Source organism: Pseudopipra pipra, chromosome 5 (assembly GCF_036250125.1).
Source record: "Pseudopipra pipra isolate bDixPip1 chromosome 5, bDixPip1.hap1, whole genome shotgun sequence".
Taxonomy (NCBI): Eukaryota; Metazoa; Chordata; class Aves; order Passeriformes; family Pipridae; genus Pseudopipra; species Pseudopipra pipra.
Genome location: NC_087553.1, coordinates 37,475,536 through 37,492,461, shown reverse-complemented (window position 1 = coordinate 37,492,461; position 16,926 = coordinate 37,475,536). Strand labels below are relative to the sequence as shown.

The 16,926-nt window shown below is 39.9% G+C and overlaps 1 protein-coding gene across 3 annotated transcripts in view; it reads right to left on the bottom strand.

Moving 5' to 3' along the window:
- OSBPL8 (oxysterol binding protein like 8) overlaps positions 1–16,926 on the bottom strand; it is a 91,049-nt gene that overhangs the window by 36,560 nt on the left and 37,563 nt on the right. For 2 of the 3 annotated variants that reach the window (XM_064655615.1, XM_064655617.1), the window contains one exon: positions 13,665–13,802. In XM_064655615.1, the coding sequence (XP_064511685.1) occupies positions 13,665–13,802 (138 nt within the window). The remainder of the gene's footprint in view (positions 1–13,664; positions 13,803–16,926) is intronic. The other variant, XM_064655616.1, reaches the window with a different exon arrangement.

Genomic DNA, 16,926 nt, shown 5'->3' with positions numbered 1-16,926 from the left:
GTGCAATACAAAGTGAAAGCTATTTTAGTCCTCCCTCCCCTTCCACCCATGGGACTATGCAATAAAGTGCGTGTGTGCGCATGCACAAGATAAATCACACTCTATACAGAGTAATTCTGGTAAGTATGCACAATTTCTACAGTGTTCCCTTTCAGGAAGAGGTGACCTGGTAACACATTTTCAAGCATTGAAGCTTCCTGAAATAAAAGCTAAAATTCAGGTATCTATATCAGAGGGACACACTATGGACAACGAAACTCTACAAATTTATTTCAATATTCCACTCCTGATTTTCAGGAGACAACAAATCTCAGCAAAAGGCGATTCAAGCCCTTTCAGGGGTTATAAATCTTAAAAATCTTGCACTACAGAGTTTAGCAAGGTTATGTTTTCAGCCCTCATTTTCTACCTTGTTATTTTATGTCAAACCACTGATGACAAGCATGCAGATTCTCCTGCAGTTCAAGCTAACTGAAAACCTTCTGTTGTACCTTACTGTTTTAAAACAAATCCATTGGGGGGGGCGGGGGAAGGTAGTGAAATGCACAAGGGAGGAAGGCATTTATAAACCCCATCACAGAACATCAGTAATTAAAGTCCAAACAACCAAGACATTCCAGTCAGTCTCCATGCATACACCAGTGCATTTTAAAGCAAGATTTGCAGCAGTGTAAAAGCTAACTTACTCATTTGCCCATCTGCAAATCTTGCTACTATGAAGAGCTGTTACCTAAATGCACAGAAGCAATACTCTTTCTGATTTCTACCAACATCTCAGTATATTACTTTCATTTAAGCTTAAAAACTGGAAGTGGAAATTATATCCTATTCTGTATATTTTAAGAAATGCAAGACCAAAACAAACCTGGTAAAGCAGGAGAGAGTTCGTTATATCCTCCAAATGAAGCATTCCGGACAAGCTTTCGGCCATCAGCTCTTGGAGAAAACACAGATGAAACCCCAGCACATGAAGAAAACCTACGTCGCACTGGACCCTCTTCCTTCATGAGTTAAGATGTTTGTGTAAGGATTATGTTCTCTGTGAAAGCTGGTTAGCATTAGCTGCTTGGAATAAGAGTGTTGCAGTAACAGCTTTTTACCTCACATTCTGATGAGTAAGATATAAAAAGGGGGGGGAAGAAACAAACGAAGGGCACACATGAAAAATGCAGTGAAGAGACAGAGGCTGCCAAATCAGCAGCAAGCCAAGTAACACTACACTCCTCTCATCAAAGCCATTACGATGCTTAAAGTGGAATGGCTTTGCTTCAGGTCTTCTTTTCCAGAAATACACATCTCATTTTTTACATCTCAGTTTTGGTCCCACTCATTTCTAAGCACACAAAAATGGTGTTTATTTAGGTTTTAAGGATTCCTTAAATCAAGTTCCTTTTAGTCTTTCAAGTCCTAAATTTCTACTACAGAGAGCACAAACTCATGAGCTATGCGGCTTCCCCATTTGATATCGTGGTACACTACAAAAATCTGAAAAGGGAGTCAATGGTTTGCATTATGCAGCCATGCTGAACTTTCCTGTTCAGGACTTACCTAACTAGTTTTTATCAACTGATTACCATAACCTAAACATCTTCATTTCTTATTTAAAAGGTGAGGTGATTGCTTTTTCTTCTCTAAAACTCTCTCATATTTATATATACAAACCAGCCTGACACCTGGAAAAGTTGTAATAAATAATCTCCACAAAAAAGGCTTTTTATTGTTAATGCTCCAAATATTTTATGCAATGAATAAAACACTTAAATGGACAACTTAAATTTTAAGCTTAAAAAATATTCCAGTAAATTGTGCTTCAAGACTAGAAATCTCCTGATCCAAACTCTTCTTGCTGGCAGCTACCAGAATAAAGTCAAATAAGCTCTCCCTAACCTCCTTCTCCTTAGTTCACCTGCTTCTCTGCCCTGATGACTACCTTGCATGGGCACCCTCTTCCATATTTGCAATTTCCTTCCCATTTGGTGTTTCTCTGCTGATCCTATTTTCCCCACCACACCTTATTTCTGACAAAATAGGTTTTGAAACCTTCTCTGTTTGCAGGAAAGCAGAAAAATAAGACACTAAGAATTGGCTTGCAAATAAGAACTTGCCTTCTCCCTTACTCCATAGTAGATATCTCCTTATCTTACAAAGTGAAACACAGCCCACAAATTAAATCAATGGTAGCATGAATGTGATTAATTCTCAAATAATACTGTTTACTCCACCTGCTTATGCAAAAGAAAAAACCAAATCACTATAATTTCTTCATGGCTTGTAACAGACTAATGTCCCAATATATGACAAGGAGAAAAGATGTACCAGAAAAAAACAAACATGAGGCATTAATTAGCCATCAAGAGAAACCATTATATGAAATATGAAAAACACCACTCACTTGAGCACAGGGAGTGGGAAAAACTGGATGAACATGTCAGATATTCAGGCCTGTCTTCATTTATCCATTACTGTGTCTCGCACTTCTCTCAGCTGAAGCAGTCCTTGTCCAAATGTCCCGGAAGGAACAGGAAAAGTAGATGAAAAACTAAAGGAGTGGAATGCTGGGGCAATCAGGAAGAAATGCAAGAAGGGAGAACAAAACTTTTTTTTCTCTCTTTTTTTTTCTCTTTTAATAAACAGAGCTCCATATCACTTCTCCAAATCTATCTGCTTAACTACCAAACAGAGCAACTACCTTGATCCAAATCTATTCAGAACATGTATTTTCTTTTTTTTTTTTCTAATTAAAATCGAGAGAAAGCTGCAGTAGAAGAACTCTCCTTACACCCAGAAGGAACTGTATCCTCTCATTACAGACCTATCTTGCCCAGTTAATGGGGTTATTATCTCCTCTTTCAGAGTCAGGGTTATGACCCTGCCTGGAAAGCTCTGCTGACACTGGTATCAGGACGCTTCCATGTCTTGTACCAGAGTAGCTGGATCTCACAGACTAATGGGAGGGGAGGCTCCAGCATGAGCCTCCAGCCCACACACCACTTGGTCTGCATGTGCCAGTTCTGAAGCCCTACTGACCATGACTCTGCTAGGGTGGAAGAACCTGCCTACTTGGTTCTTCCACAACTTAGTCTTCTCTGCCAATTTATGTCCACGTTACGAGAAAGTGAATAGACTTCCAGGGGTTTGATGAAACAACATTATCCTGAAGGCCTTCCCCTTATGTCTCTCCATGCCCTCTCAGTTCCCTTGACACTATTCATGTAGCCAAACTGTAAACAGGAACAGATTCAAATACCTCTTTCTCCTTCCTATGACCTCTTCTCCATTTAGAAGTGAAACTGAAATCTAGGGTAGATAAAATTAACATTTCAATATGGATAATGTTACATTTCCTCCCTGTGAATCTTTCTCCAATCAGAGAAACTGTTACTCAGGTATTCTAAGAACCTTGGACTTCGACTAAACAGCAAAGCAGGAAAGGCAGGCTCTGTGCCTCTTGCCAACATATGACTCTGTCTCACCATCACAAAAGAAGAAGAAAAGCGAAAATCAAATATAAATCCTTTATCTTCCCCCTCCCCCCCCCATCATCTTCATGTTTCACTTAAATCTGCAGCGGTAAAACACTTATTTATAGTCAAACCATGTAAAAATTCAATAGTTCTCCAACTTTTTAACACCTTGTGATTTATTATGCCTGTGAATACCTCTATACACATGCTCATTTGCTTCTACTATTTTAAAGTAGTATGTGTTGCTCCAGAGACACCTGACAAAACTGAAAGGCTGTTAGAGCAAAAGGAAGCTGCAACTTTTAATAAACATCAGGATTCTTCTACGTGGTGTAATTCTAAGCTCAATTTTATTTTAACTCTTGAGCATCAGCCTGCGATATTAGAGGGGTTTCTGCTCTCCATACACTCAGTGCTCAAAGCTCTTAGAAACCCTTTTAATTCCTTGCAATAAATTGGATTTCTGAAAGGAAGAAGAGGTACTTTTAAGTAGTTGAAAGTGCTTTTATTTGCATGTTCTGTATATGACATTTGAAAGGTGCACTTCATTAGCCATCACATATTAGACAAAAAAACCCATTAAATCCTTCTTCTACTTCTCCCATCCCTGAAAATAAATTTAGACAGAACAGATCAATGTACTGATGAAATCAGACTTCAGTGATCTTAGACTAATGTCCCAGGAAGCCTTCTATCCTTTTGATATTAGTTCCCAGTGCCTTAATAAATTGATATAAAATGTACTAATATACACAGCTCAGAAGTGTACACAGTTTCAGAATACTCAGAAACACAATTACAGCCAAGTCCAACTGCAGAAGTCAGACAGAGCTAAAAAGCCAGCATAAAAAAGAAAGCACCTGCATGCTAGCCTAAATGCATCAGGTGTGTGCCATTGTATCAGTACATGAAAATATGAGTTTTCTCAAAACAAAAGTTTACCACATGAAAGTAGGCACTAGACTAAGTATAACACTGAAAGGGAGAAAAAGCATCCTGGATTTCTCTGTTTTATATAACACCTAAATCAGTAGGAAGATAAAAAAGCCCATATGACTGAAATATTTAGTTCATGTATCTCAGGCTAGAGGGATGGGGGAGCACGAAGGGAAGAAACCATTCTCAGTCAATCTGTTGAACACCTCTCTAGAGAAGGAAAATTTATCTGTTGTATAAATTTTTCTAAAAGGCAGAATGCATTTCTCATATCAGCTATCCAATCAGGGCTTCTTCAGTAGTAAATGCTGGCTGAAAAACAAACCATCATCCTATGTTTAAGACATTCTTCCAGGATATTGCCTGAAGCAAAATGTAAATCTCCGTATACAAAACAAAGTCAAATAGAAGACACATGCAATTCGAACAGCTCATGAACACTTTTGACAAAGCCTGGTTTTAGCTTTCAAACATTTCTCCAATTGAAAAATACTTACAAGCTGAGAAAAACATAGGTTTATCAATAAAGACATCTCTGAATTGTACAGGCATGAGCTCCAAGCATGGAAACTGAACTCAAATCAAATCTAATTGTACTATCCAACTCAGAAATTTTAAATGTAACAATCCTTTTTATACAGATTTTAGCAGTTTAAAATAACAATCACATTACACAAACTGATACTAATGCAGTAATATAACTAAGAGTATATCTAGTGATACAAATTTAAAAAAAATCCTTTTCCCCTTAGAGGTAGGTACAAAAGGAAAAGCCAAAATCTTCTTAAAACCAAACTCTGTGAAAGGTAAAGGGAAAAGGAGGAGGAAGGGAAACTGTTGGTGTAGTAGAAGGCAGCAGAAGCCTTTTAGACTTGCATTTCAATTCTGACAGTAATTTGCCCTGACATTTTGACAATGCTACCTTTCGCAGTAGAATTCTCTTCCCAGTCCAAGAAAAGAAAAGGTCATAAATAATTCTCTACATGCAGCATAAACACACGCTTTGCAGCACACAGAAAACAGGAAAAACAAGAAGACTGTCATACCTATAAAATTTTTATCCAACACCTGATTTTTGTACATGAACTTGAAGTGAAAGTAGTTTTCTCCTATTTAACAAAAAGGGTATTAAAGATATACTTGCCTTCAGCACTGATATTTGATTCAGAAAAAAAGATACCTAAACCATGAGGCTACAAGTTGGGACAGTAAGTTTCTTTCACCAAATATTCTTCTGTTCTCTGGTATTTCCAAGTCCAGTGCAGTTTAGCTGAAGCGTAATTCCAGAGGCAAGCCTGAGAGTGGTTTTGAATGAACACCACATGCACTGTTGACAACTGTACTTGGCTGCACCTCCTCACTTGCTAACAGCCTGCTCAGCTCCTCCCACAGAGAGTAAACAGGCCTGCTTACTGCTCAGGTCTCAACCTTTGTCATGTCAGCCCTTAGGAGATTCTCAAGGTCACAGCTCAGGTTCAAGTAGGCCAGAGATTGTCATGGACAACGAGAAATTGCTTGAGCTGTTTCACAGCAATCAGCCTTGCTGTGCTTTTGAAACTCTGTAACACACTTTCATAAAGCTATAACCCACACAGAAGGGAGTACATGTAATTTACCCGAGCCACAAACACTGGGTGGAGTAGCATTGGCAAGTTTTAATAAACACACAATGACTTGCAGAGAGGATTGTGCCAGACTGTGCATTACAGTAAGAAAGCAGGAGGTCAAGATAATATATTCAGGAGACTAACCACACACAGCAGAATTTAAAACATTTTATAAGAAACTCAGTCTGATAACACAGACTAAAATCAGATTATTTAGGGCTCAAGCTCCTTCCTCCATTACTGTGACCAGAACCCCACTCACATCCCATTTGAGACAAACATCACTAAAGTTATTTGAAGTAAGTTATACAATTTTGTGGAACTGGGGCTTCACCTTCGTGAGGAACTCTTTGTCAAAACCTTAAAAGTGACCACCTGTGTCACTGGGGTCAGGTCCCTGCAGCAGTACAACAGATATTAATCCAGAACTACCAAAAGAACAACCAGTGCACATGGCTCCTATACACTGCTGATTACAAGATACTTCCTCATCATCAAAAGACAAGGCAAAACAAATTAAAACACCGCCCGATGAAGCATCAAGAAAGACCAAGAGTCTGTGAGCATGACGGCTTGCAGGGTTTTAGAAAGAATTCCTATGGGGCAGGAGAAAGCAAGTGTTAACATTTTTCTAAGACATTAAACCCACTCTGGAGAGAAGGTGGCTTACTTCAGAAGTAATACTTACTGTTAATATGGAAGTATTAAAAAAAAAAGCTTTTTGGAGGGCCTCAAGAAGGCCATTAACAGTTTCTTCTCTAGTGCTGAGACAATGAGACAGACTTACGGGAAGATTAAGTGAAGTAACAAAGCATGACAGCCTTAGTAATAAACTGTTCTTATTGTGTCAAGATAGTAATTTAGCCATTCTTCAGCTTCTCTATTCAAAGAACAGACATAGTGAAGGGAAACAGGAGACTGCATGAAGTTACTTCCATGACTAAGTTTGTCTAGATGTACAGAGTAAGCTCAAAGGAAAACAGAAACCACTATCAAAGATTAAATATAACCCAAATACTCAGGAAACAGCGTGATCTGGAAACAGACAGATTGGCAAGATTTTTCCATCTGCAAGCCAAATACTATTATCAAAAAGAATTATTAACACACTGAAAGCACTAGTTGAAAAACAAAAAGCAGGAACTAGCATTTAAGCAGTAATCAACTCCCAGTGGAGTTACATCCTCCCCTGTGCTTGATGCATCCATCTGCTATAACTATGGGCAGCAGGATTTCTCTCTCCAGCTCCAAGGCAGTTCCTCTCTGCTGTGGTGCCAGTCTCATGCATCCACATGAAAGAACAGGCTCTTGTGACCTCTTGGCAGAAACGTGCTCCAACCACCGAAGCCAAGTGCCCATCTCAGGTATGAGTTGCTAATATTTTGAAAAGGATTCCAGTTCACTGACATGGGGCTGCATCTTTCCTTCCACTGGTCCACAGCAACCTGTCTTCCACTGACAGCTGGTTAAGAGGAGATGTGTGCTACGCCTCAAGGGCTTCTTGCACACCGACCACCAGTGGCCCAAGAACAGGGATGATGGGTCAGGAGCTCCAGACATTTCTTACTGCCCAGCAAAACAAAATGTGCTACTGCTATCAACTGAGCCAAACAACCAAAAGAAATGTTTTTTAAAAACTGCAAGTTGCACAGGTCAACAACAAACCAGTTTTAACTTGTTTGCTGCCTCAGGCAGACAGTCAGTAACATGTGAGTCTTGTATTTTCTTGGTCATTATGGATCCAAAGGCATCTACCTCATCCCGTCAACAGCTAGTAAGTGTTCTTTAGGACCTACTGCTTGAAAACAGCCATTCTTCACTTTCCACCTTCTCTCATATACAAAAATAGTTAAATTTGTATTTTCTCCCAAAATGCAGCATCCTGTGGATTAAAATCCTAGCACTACCACATCCTTCAAATGTTTACTCTGGAGCTGTTTAAAGTACAAGATCAGCACAGCCAAAAATGCCCTCACTCTTCCCCAAAAATCAGCTTTATCTCCTCCTTCCAATTCATGGTGATCATCACTACTGGCTGACCTCTAATTTTGTTTCCACTGTCAACCCACCTCCCTGCACCTAAGCCACTTCATTTCTCAGTCACGTAACACAGAATATGTTTTTATCGTATTGCAAATTGAATAAAAACTACTTCTCTACTGGAAAAGAGGGGCAGTTTCTCATCTCAAGTCATGCTCCTTCTGGGCACACACTTCCTTACACACACACTGCTTACCCTTACTTGATGAACTGACTGGAAAAAGTATTAAAAAAAAAAAATCAACCCCAAAACCACCAAAACCCAAGCCCAACAGCAAGAAGCTGTTAATTTAGCTGAAAGATTTACATCCCTCATAATGCTTTTCCGAGATACTACTCACATTTTCACCCCATCTGCATCTCAATGGTTCAAATAAAGATGGGAAAAATACAGAAAGTCTGACATTTTCAAGCATCCTTTTAATAATACTATCTTAACTAGATTTCTCTCTTTACCACCAATAGAGCTTATTGCTATTTAAGCATCTATGCTGTCTTCATAAAAAGTTTGCAGTATGTCTTAGGAACATATTTATAAGTTAAAAATATTAAAAACCATTTATGAGAAGACTTCTGATTTTTTTCATAAATTTTCAGTAATCACTATTTCTATATTAAACCATTTTATCAAAGAAATAAATCAGTTCGTCTGAGTTAAAAAGATTTACAAGATTCCAATTCACCAGGGATAATTTGACAGATTACATCAGCATGCACAGTTCTGCTCTACAACTTCTGAAAATGTAGTCTTGTACTTGATACTTTTCATGCTAATTTTTTAACTACAATAAAATAATTTTTTCAATTATTGCTTTTGGTCACACAGCAAGTTAAAAAAGGAAAAATTCCAAAAAAAAAGCTTGATAAAACTTTAGTTGTTTGTCCATTAATAGTTAATAACATTTTCAACCACAGAATGCAAACACAGAAAATGAGCTAAACTGGCATTATACAGTCTATGTGTCAGCTACTAGAACTGGAAGATGATTTAGTAGTACTAACATCTATATGCACAACACTTAAAAAAACCTGGTCTTGCTGAATTGGCAAGGCCATGCTGCTCACTAAGGCCTAAAAACACACCATCCCACAAACAGCAGCAAAGCTTTACAGATAAAGCTAACTTCCCAAGCTCATTAAAGTTTCCATCGAAAGGCTACTGAATTATTTAGGTCCAATTCCAAGTCTGACAATTCTAAATAAAATATTTACCAAAAAACATACTATGATCATTTAGTATGTTCAAGACATTAATTGCATTATGATCAGGACTAGGTTATTCTGACACTCTAGTTAACTACTTGATGGGCAAGGCAGAAATAAATTAATCCATGACAATTAGAAGTCCATCTCGGGCTCAGTGCTATATATGGCTCACTTAGCATTTCACCACTAAAATTCTAAACTTTCTACATAAACAGGTTGAGATCATATGAGAATGCGATAGTTTCAGCCTAGGCCTTCCTGGAGATGTTGTCTACCATGTGTGAGGGTAGAGTACTGGGCCGTGTCCAACTGTCCTGCTTTTTCTCAAGGGAAGTGGTGAGATTTAACTAGTTCTTTATTTTGTTAGTTACCGGGTTTATCAATTCTGCATACCTGTTTCGGTTTTGTCCCTTTTTGCCCCTTTTTCCCATTTTCCCTTCCCCTCTCCCCTTTCTTGGGAGGGGACATAATATCCTTACTGTATATAACTGTATATATGTAAAAATACACATATATTTTGGTATAATTCGGTTGGTTTCGGTTTCTCTCAGTTTCTATAATTTTTTTCCCTTTCCTTCCTTTGCCGAAAAGGAGAGGGAGGGGAAGGGCTTTTGCTGAGCATTGGAGATTTTGGCGGGAAGCCAGCTCAAACTTGCTCAGAGAAAAATCCCTACCATCATTTTTTTTTAAATATATTTCCTTCAAACAACCTTGCTGAACCTTTCTATGGAAGCAAGTCTGACCTCCACACCTACACGTGCCAGTCAGTAGCCTCAAAGTTAAGCTACTTCAGCCTCAGAGTAAAGGACAAAGATTATACAGAACAGCAATATTGTAAATAGACTTTTGCTGAACAATCACTAGACAATGCTGCCAGATCAAACTGTTCTCTACCTTTGTAAAACAAATCCGCACTGGACTCCTAAAAGAAGATTCCTCATCTCCGGCTCAGACAACATACGAAGTTCCATCTCACGAGGTGACAGGAGTGAGGAAAGAGGAAGACATGTGTCTTAAGCTAAGCAAACAAGTACAGGAAAACAGAAGCTTTCTGAAATCCAGAACTATGGTCAAACAGTATTTATACATGGGAGCACCTAAAATTATAAAATATATACCACTTACAACTTTACATTGGCACATTACATGGTTCTTCTTTTTCCAAATAGAAAGTCAATGGCCCAAACTGACATTAAATGTTTACCTCCACTTCCTCATATTAAAACTCATCTAGTTTCAACCGTATTTGTAATACTTGTCATTAGGATCTTACTTAAAATACAAGCAGAAGGCACAAATGAAGCTTATTCCAGTAGATTTGCCATGAGATGGAAAGCGTGACTCCCTTTGGATAGCTGCTGGCCAGCCAAAGAATCCAGCATGCATGGTGATGTTTCTCTGCTAACATCAAAGTTAGTGCTGGATGCTCCAGAGATTGCCTCTTGATAGGTTTTGTTTCATTCCAGCTCACCTGGTTTTGAACTACAAGCTCTATACAAAACTGGCCTTGCAACACAGGAACTTTTATTCAGGCAGGAGGAAGCATAACCCAGGTAATAGCAGCCAAATAGCATTCGACAACATCCAACTGTCCAGCACCAAAAGCTAAGTACCTATGTCCCAGCTCTCCTTTATATACATCTAATCAGTTCTTTGTAGACCGTACCACACATTTTTCTGTTTTGATTCTCTTTATCCTGTGCCCAGCATGATTTTGAATTATTTATTTACATTATCTATCTCCTAAAGATGAATTCAGGTGCCAGTGACTAAAAGTAATTCACAGTAAATGCCTTTAAATTCTGTACTTAAACGTTTCCTATCTCATCATACACGCTTATTGTAAATACCTTTGTTAACTGGATTTCAGTTACAACAATTAACCTCAAATACTCCATCACTTTAAACTCTGTTTTACTTCATATTTTTCAGGCTTCCACAGCATCTCTTTTCCCCATATGTAATAAGCTCACATTTTCTCTAGTACTGTCATTTTGCCATAGGAATAACTACCATAGAATATTCACCCAATTTTTACATATGGGTCATCCCCCTCCATAAAAATCAAAGCTACACCTCCTGAGTTGCAGATAGGCTACAAGTTAGTAACTGTGGGTTGCTGAAGCCTAGCCCACATCCTATCTTTTCACTACTCAAATTGAATGCAAGCCAAATTTCTTGTTTCATGAAACTACAGCTTTATTTCTAGTAGTGCCCCTGGAAGACTAAGACAGTGATGACTGATGCTAAAAAAGGCACAAATACATTTAACCATCTTAAGTTCACTTATATCAGCCCTGAAATAATCAGAGGGAAAAAAATAGTCAGGAGAGAGGACAATCTCTGCAAAGAGTTTGATGTAGCACCACCAAGTCTTAGCGCATTTAAAGGCCTTTTTAATGATATTCCTATGAGTGAAAGCCCTGAAAAAACCACAACACTTTGACTTTATAGATTAGTGAAAACAGCAACACTAAAAAGAAGACTTTATTAGAATATTCAAATACACATATAACTACAGCATTTGTCTAATAAGGGATACAACACAGCAAATAGGGAGAATAACAAAAAAATTTTTTAACCCTAATAAAAATTACAAACAAGATATATATATGTATATTATACATATATTTCCAGAAAATATTTCCAGATTAAGCATAACACAAGCCAGAGAACATCAAGAGCTGTTCCAGTGAGATAATAGCAGCTATTAGAAAATACATCAGAGCTAGCTATGGGTAATACTGAAAATACTACCATAATAACTTAAAATACGCTAAAAGATTACTACTTTCAGCATGGTAACAACTATCTTTTGTTTAAAAGGTTTTTTTCTTATCTAAATAGTACTGAATGAGTGTGCTGGTTTAAAGGTAAACCAGCAGGGGAAATGAACCCAACTCGAAAGAGAGATTATAAATCAGAATAACAATTTAATAAATTAATACAATAAGTACGATTATACAGACAAACAATTGGTTTTTACCCACAAACCCCAAATGTATAACCCAGCACCCTGGGGCATGAACAGAGTGGTGTTCATTGGGCCCCCTGAGTCCAAAGTAAAAGGAGGAGGGAAAACCTGTTGGTGGGAGAGCTGTCGCAGTCTGGTCAAGAGTGGTGATTGCAGTCCAGTTGAAAAGTGGTGGTTGCAGTCTGGTTGAGAGCAGTGGTCTTCAGTTTTCCTCTGGATCCCACGAGTGGTTAAAAAACTCCCAAAACCCCAAGATTATATATCCTCCAGTTCAGGCAGGAATGCCCAGTACCTCCCTCAGGGCGGGGAATTCCACAATGGGTGTGAGGACAGGAGCATCCTCCTGTCTCACAGGCCTCTTAACACCCAGTTTATAGCCTGAGGTGTCAGGCTGCTCTGGGCAGATGGTGTAAATGGTCTATTGATAACAGTTTCTGGGAAATGGCATGGAAGGGTATAGAATACACAGTTTTGGGTTACACCCATATAGTGATGAACTGGTCCCAGCTGTTCTAACTAGGACAACAGGAAAACAGGAAAATGATTTAAAGTTACCTGAGACACTGCCTTTATTACTCTGACACACTAATATTACTTTGACAAAGCAAGTTATGGGAGTTAGGGAGGTTCATACCAAAAAAAGTAAAGAATAAAAAGCCATTTCAGGAACACTACTCACGGGAAGAACTAAGGAAGCATAGATGACTAGCATGGCTGCCAAGAGTAAAAGGGAAGAGAATATTAATTTTAAAAGCCTGAAGTTTTCAGTAAGGACTTCACACACCATAATAAACACATCTAATGATATCCTAGGCAATAAGACAATGCAAGCGGTATCCAATGCAAATAAGCACAAGGAGAGCTTGTTTATTTGCTTGGTTTTTTGTTTCTTGAACAGACTATCAACATGACAGGTCTACTAATGAGTTTCACTTTGCATCCAGTCAATTCAGATGGATCCACAGAGAGTTTGTTTCCAAGAGGTTTAGCAAGGCAGAGAGACTGAAAGCTGGCAAAAAGTTGTGTTAAGGCTTTTCTTTTTTTTCACTTTTCTAAAGAGAAGGATCTTTCTGTTAAAAGATCTTTGCACAAAGATTCCAGGCTTAGGTGGTACATCATAACACTTTGGCATAAAGACACAACTTAAGTACTGAGAAAAGAATGTTACCATTGGTTACACACAAATATGATTTCCCATTATATGGCCTGTTGTCCCATCATAGCATGCTTTAATAAATTAGTGCACCACATAATGAATTTTTTCCTGTTTCAGATTAACACTTAAGGATACAAATAATTACATACAACATTTCAATATGCTTTCTTTCTTACCTCTTTATTGTAAAAAGCAGTGTTTTTCAACCAATTTTTGGAACATATAACTAATATCAGAATTTAAGTTCTTGAAAACCTCTGTAAAAAACAGTTTTGTCTTACCATGGCTATGGGAAGTTCCTGGGCTCAGACACGGCTGGAGTAACTCTTTGGTTGGAGTAAAATAGGCTTCTTTCCCCTGTTGCTGGTTCATTTTTCCTGGAGTTGCAAGCTGTGATTCATCACTGTTTGTTACCACTGCTGAAATACAAAATGATGCTCAGTCAATGATGTTACGTGCTTGTGCATAGATTTCTATTAAGAACTTCACTGCTATTTATGAAACTGGTATTCAACTGCTGTCTTGCAAAACATTTCATTCTAGAAAATGAGGTTTTCAAGCTAGAAATGTGCTTTGGAGAGGATGGCTAAAAGAAGCCAATAAGACTGGTCTAAGACACGAGACACGAGATGAAAACAAAACTAGGAGGAGGTGAAAAGGCTGCTACTGAATACAGATATAGCATTTAGCTGTAACTTCTGAAATACTTCTTTCTTTGCCACTTTTGTGATAGCCACAATTCAGTCAACCCAGGAAACAGCTTTGCAGTGAAATCTTGGCAAACTAATCAAAACCTGTAAGTCTCAAAACCCACACTCAGTTTCTGACTAATCTTCAAAGCCCTTACACTTTCCAATGAATTTACGTGAGAACAACCGAAATAAGACTTCTATGGGTTTTTTAAAATGTCCCTGGGGAAGGCCTCATCTAGTGAAATTATGAGGGGGGGAAAAACACATCCTATGAAGAAAGCTAAGAGAGTTGGGGTTGATCAGCCTGGAGAAGAGAAGGTTCTGGGGAGACCTTACTGCAGCCTTTCACTATATGAAGGGAGTTTATAAGAAAGACTTTTTACCATAGTCTGTAATGACAAGACAAGGACAATGGTTTTAAACTCAAAGAGGGCAGGTTTAGATTAGATATTAGGAAAAAATTCTTTACTGTGAGGGTGGGGGGGCACTGGAACCACCTTCTCTGGTTGCCCAGAGAAATAGTAGATGCTTCATCCCTGGAAGTGTTCAAGGCTGGGTTGGATGGGGCTCAGAGCAACCTGAGCTAGTAGAATATGTTCCTCCTTACACCAATGGGGTGAGTCTAGATGATCTTTAAGGTTCCTTCTATTCTATTATTCTAATTCTTCTTAGGTTTCACATGCCATTTCTGCCACTTGAAAAAAAGATTTGATATGTGTCGTGGTTTGGACCTTGTTTTCCCCCAGAGGCCAAGAGAAGTGGTAGACCCCAAGGGGTGGAAACCCTTGGAAGTTTTGAAATTCTGCCCAATGGGCGCTCCTGCAGAAATGTAAACATATCACAACCAGACCGGAAGAGAAGAGTTGTAGTTGGGGTTGTTGAGGAGAAGTGGCCATGTTGTGAGCCACGAGGTAGGGGCTCTGTGCCCCTTGGGGCCTCTGGCCCCCTCCCAGCCCCTGGCTGGGGGGCTGCAGGGACCTGGAACAGCATAAAGCTGGGCTAGGTGCCTGTAGTTATGCTGGGAGATGTTCTCTCCATGGGCGCAGAGCAGCAGCCAACACTGGCCGGAGAAGGTGGCAGAGAGCCAGGAGATAAGACCTGAACTGAAGAAGCAGCAGAAACAACATGCAGCACCGGAGAGAAGACTCCTGGAAAGGGAGGAGAAGAAGAGAGCAGCAGAGAGACAGAGTTTGGGGTAAGAGACTGTACCAGATCCCCCAAAACTCCCTTGGAGACCCTCTTGGAGAAGAGGGACATGGACTCCTATTTTAGAGGAGCCTTGGACATGTAGCACTAGAGAGAGAGAGAAGCTGAGAAGCTCAGAGAGTCCTGGAGCTGGACCGGGATGGCCGGATGGAATGCGGGGGGAGTTGACCTTGGGCCCCCCCCCCCCCCTCGCACTCCTGCCTGGTGGCAGCCTGAGAGACAGGGCACAAAGGCCCTGCAAGCAAGGAGCTGAGTCTCCTGAAGATACCAGACCGTCACGAAGACTCCCCTGTGTCTTCGTGATATGACGTGGTGATACGACCTTGTCTGGGGTTACGAAGTCCATGGAAGACCCCTCGGTTGTGAGGCGATGGGGCCAAGAGAGAGAGACTTGGATACCTCCCTTGTGGGTGCTGGCAGAAAGCCAGCCACAACTGCTGCATGCATGAGACAGAGCAGAAGAGCTTTGGTAAGACTGAATTGAAAGCTGCCTTCAATGTTCTAACTCAAGAGGAGTGAAGATCTACAAGGAAATCCCCTGAAGGCTCGGGCTCGGGGTTGAAATTTCCACAAAGTAAGAACAAAAATCCTGACTGCCACACTTAAATCTGCTGCCTCAGGAAAATGAAGGACACTAACCAGTGCCACAAAAAACTGAAATGAAGGAACTGTGGCCTGAGGAAGTGACAGAAAGACTTTTCTCTTTTCTTCTTGGACTTTTATTTGGAGGGGAGAGGAGACCTGATCCACTGTAAATACTATATGTCATGGTAGAGATAGTTGTGATCATGTGTATAATGTGATGTTATATTTATTTGTACAGTCATTGTAATATATTCCCTTTCCCCCACCTTGAGTCTGGTGTGTTTTGTCTGGAAAAACCCATCTCACATTAGGTTGAGATGTGGGAGGGGGATGGAGCTAGGGAATTGGATTTGGGGACTATCTCAAACCATGACATAAATGGTAGCAGAGGATGGTTGCGAACCATCGGGGGAAAAGAGATAAGAGCCATGATGCTTGTGGTAGCAGAAAGAGTTTTCCAGACAAAACACAGACTGTACCATTGTAGAGTAAGTGTAAGGCTATAGTAATGTAAGTTAAGTATTAAGAGTAGAGTTAAGTTTGTGATAATACTATATTGATGTGTAGTAGAGAGATTTTGATTATATTTTAGTTTATTGAAGATTGCATGTTGATTAGAGTTTTCTCAGTTGTTGTGATATGTTGACAATTTCGCAGGAGCGAGGGGTGGAGTGTTGTCGTGGTTTGGACCTTGTTTTCCCCCAGAGGCTAAGAAAAGTGGTAGACCCCAAGGGGTGGAAACCTCTGGAAGTTTTGAAGTTCTGCCCAATGGGCGCTCCTGCAGAAATGTAAACATATCACAACCAGACCGGAAGAGAAGAGTTGTAGTTTTGGTGGTAGAAGGGGTGGCCATGTTGTAGAGCCACGAGGAAGGGGGCTCTGAACCCCTCGGGCCCTCTTGGGCCCTCTGGGCCCTCCCAGCCCCTGGCTGGGGGGCTGCAGGGACCTGGAACAGCATAAAGCTGGGCTAGGTGCCTGTAGTTATGCTGGGAGATGTTCTCTCCATGGGCGCAGAGCAGCAGCCGACACTGGCCGGAGAAGGTGGCAGAGAGCCAGGAGA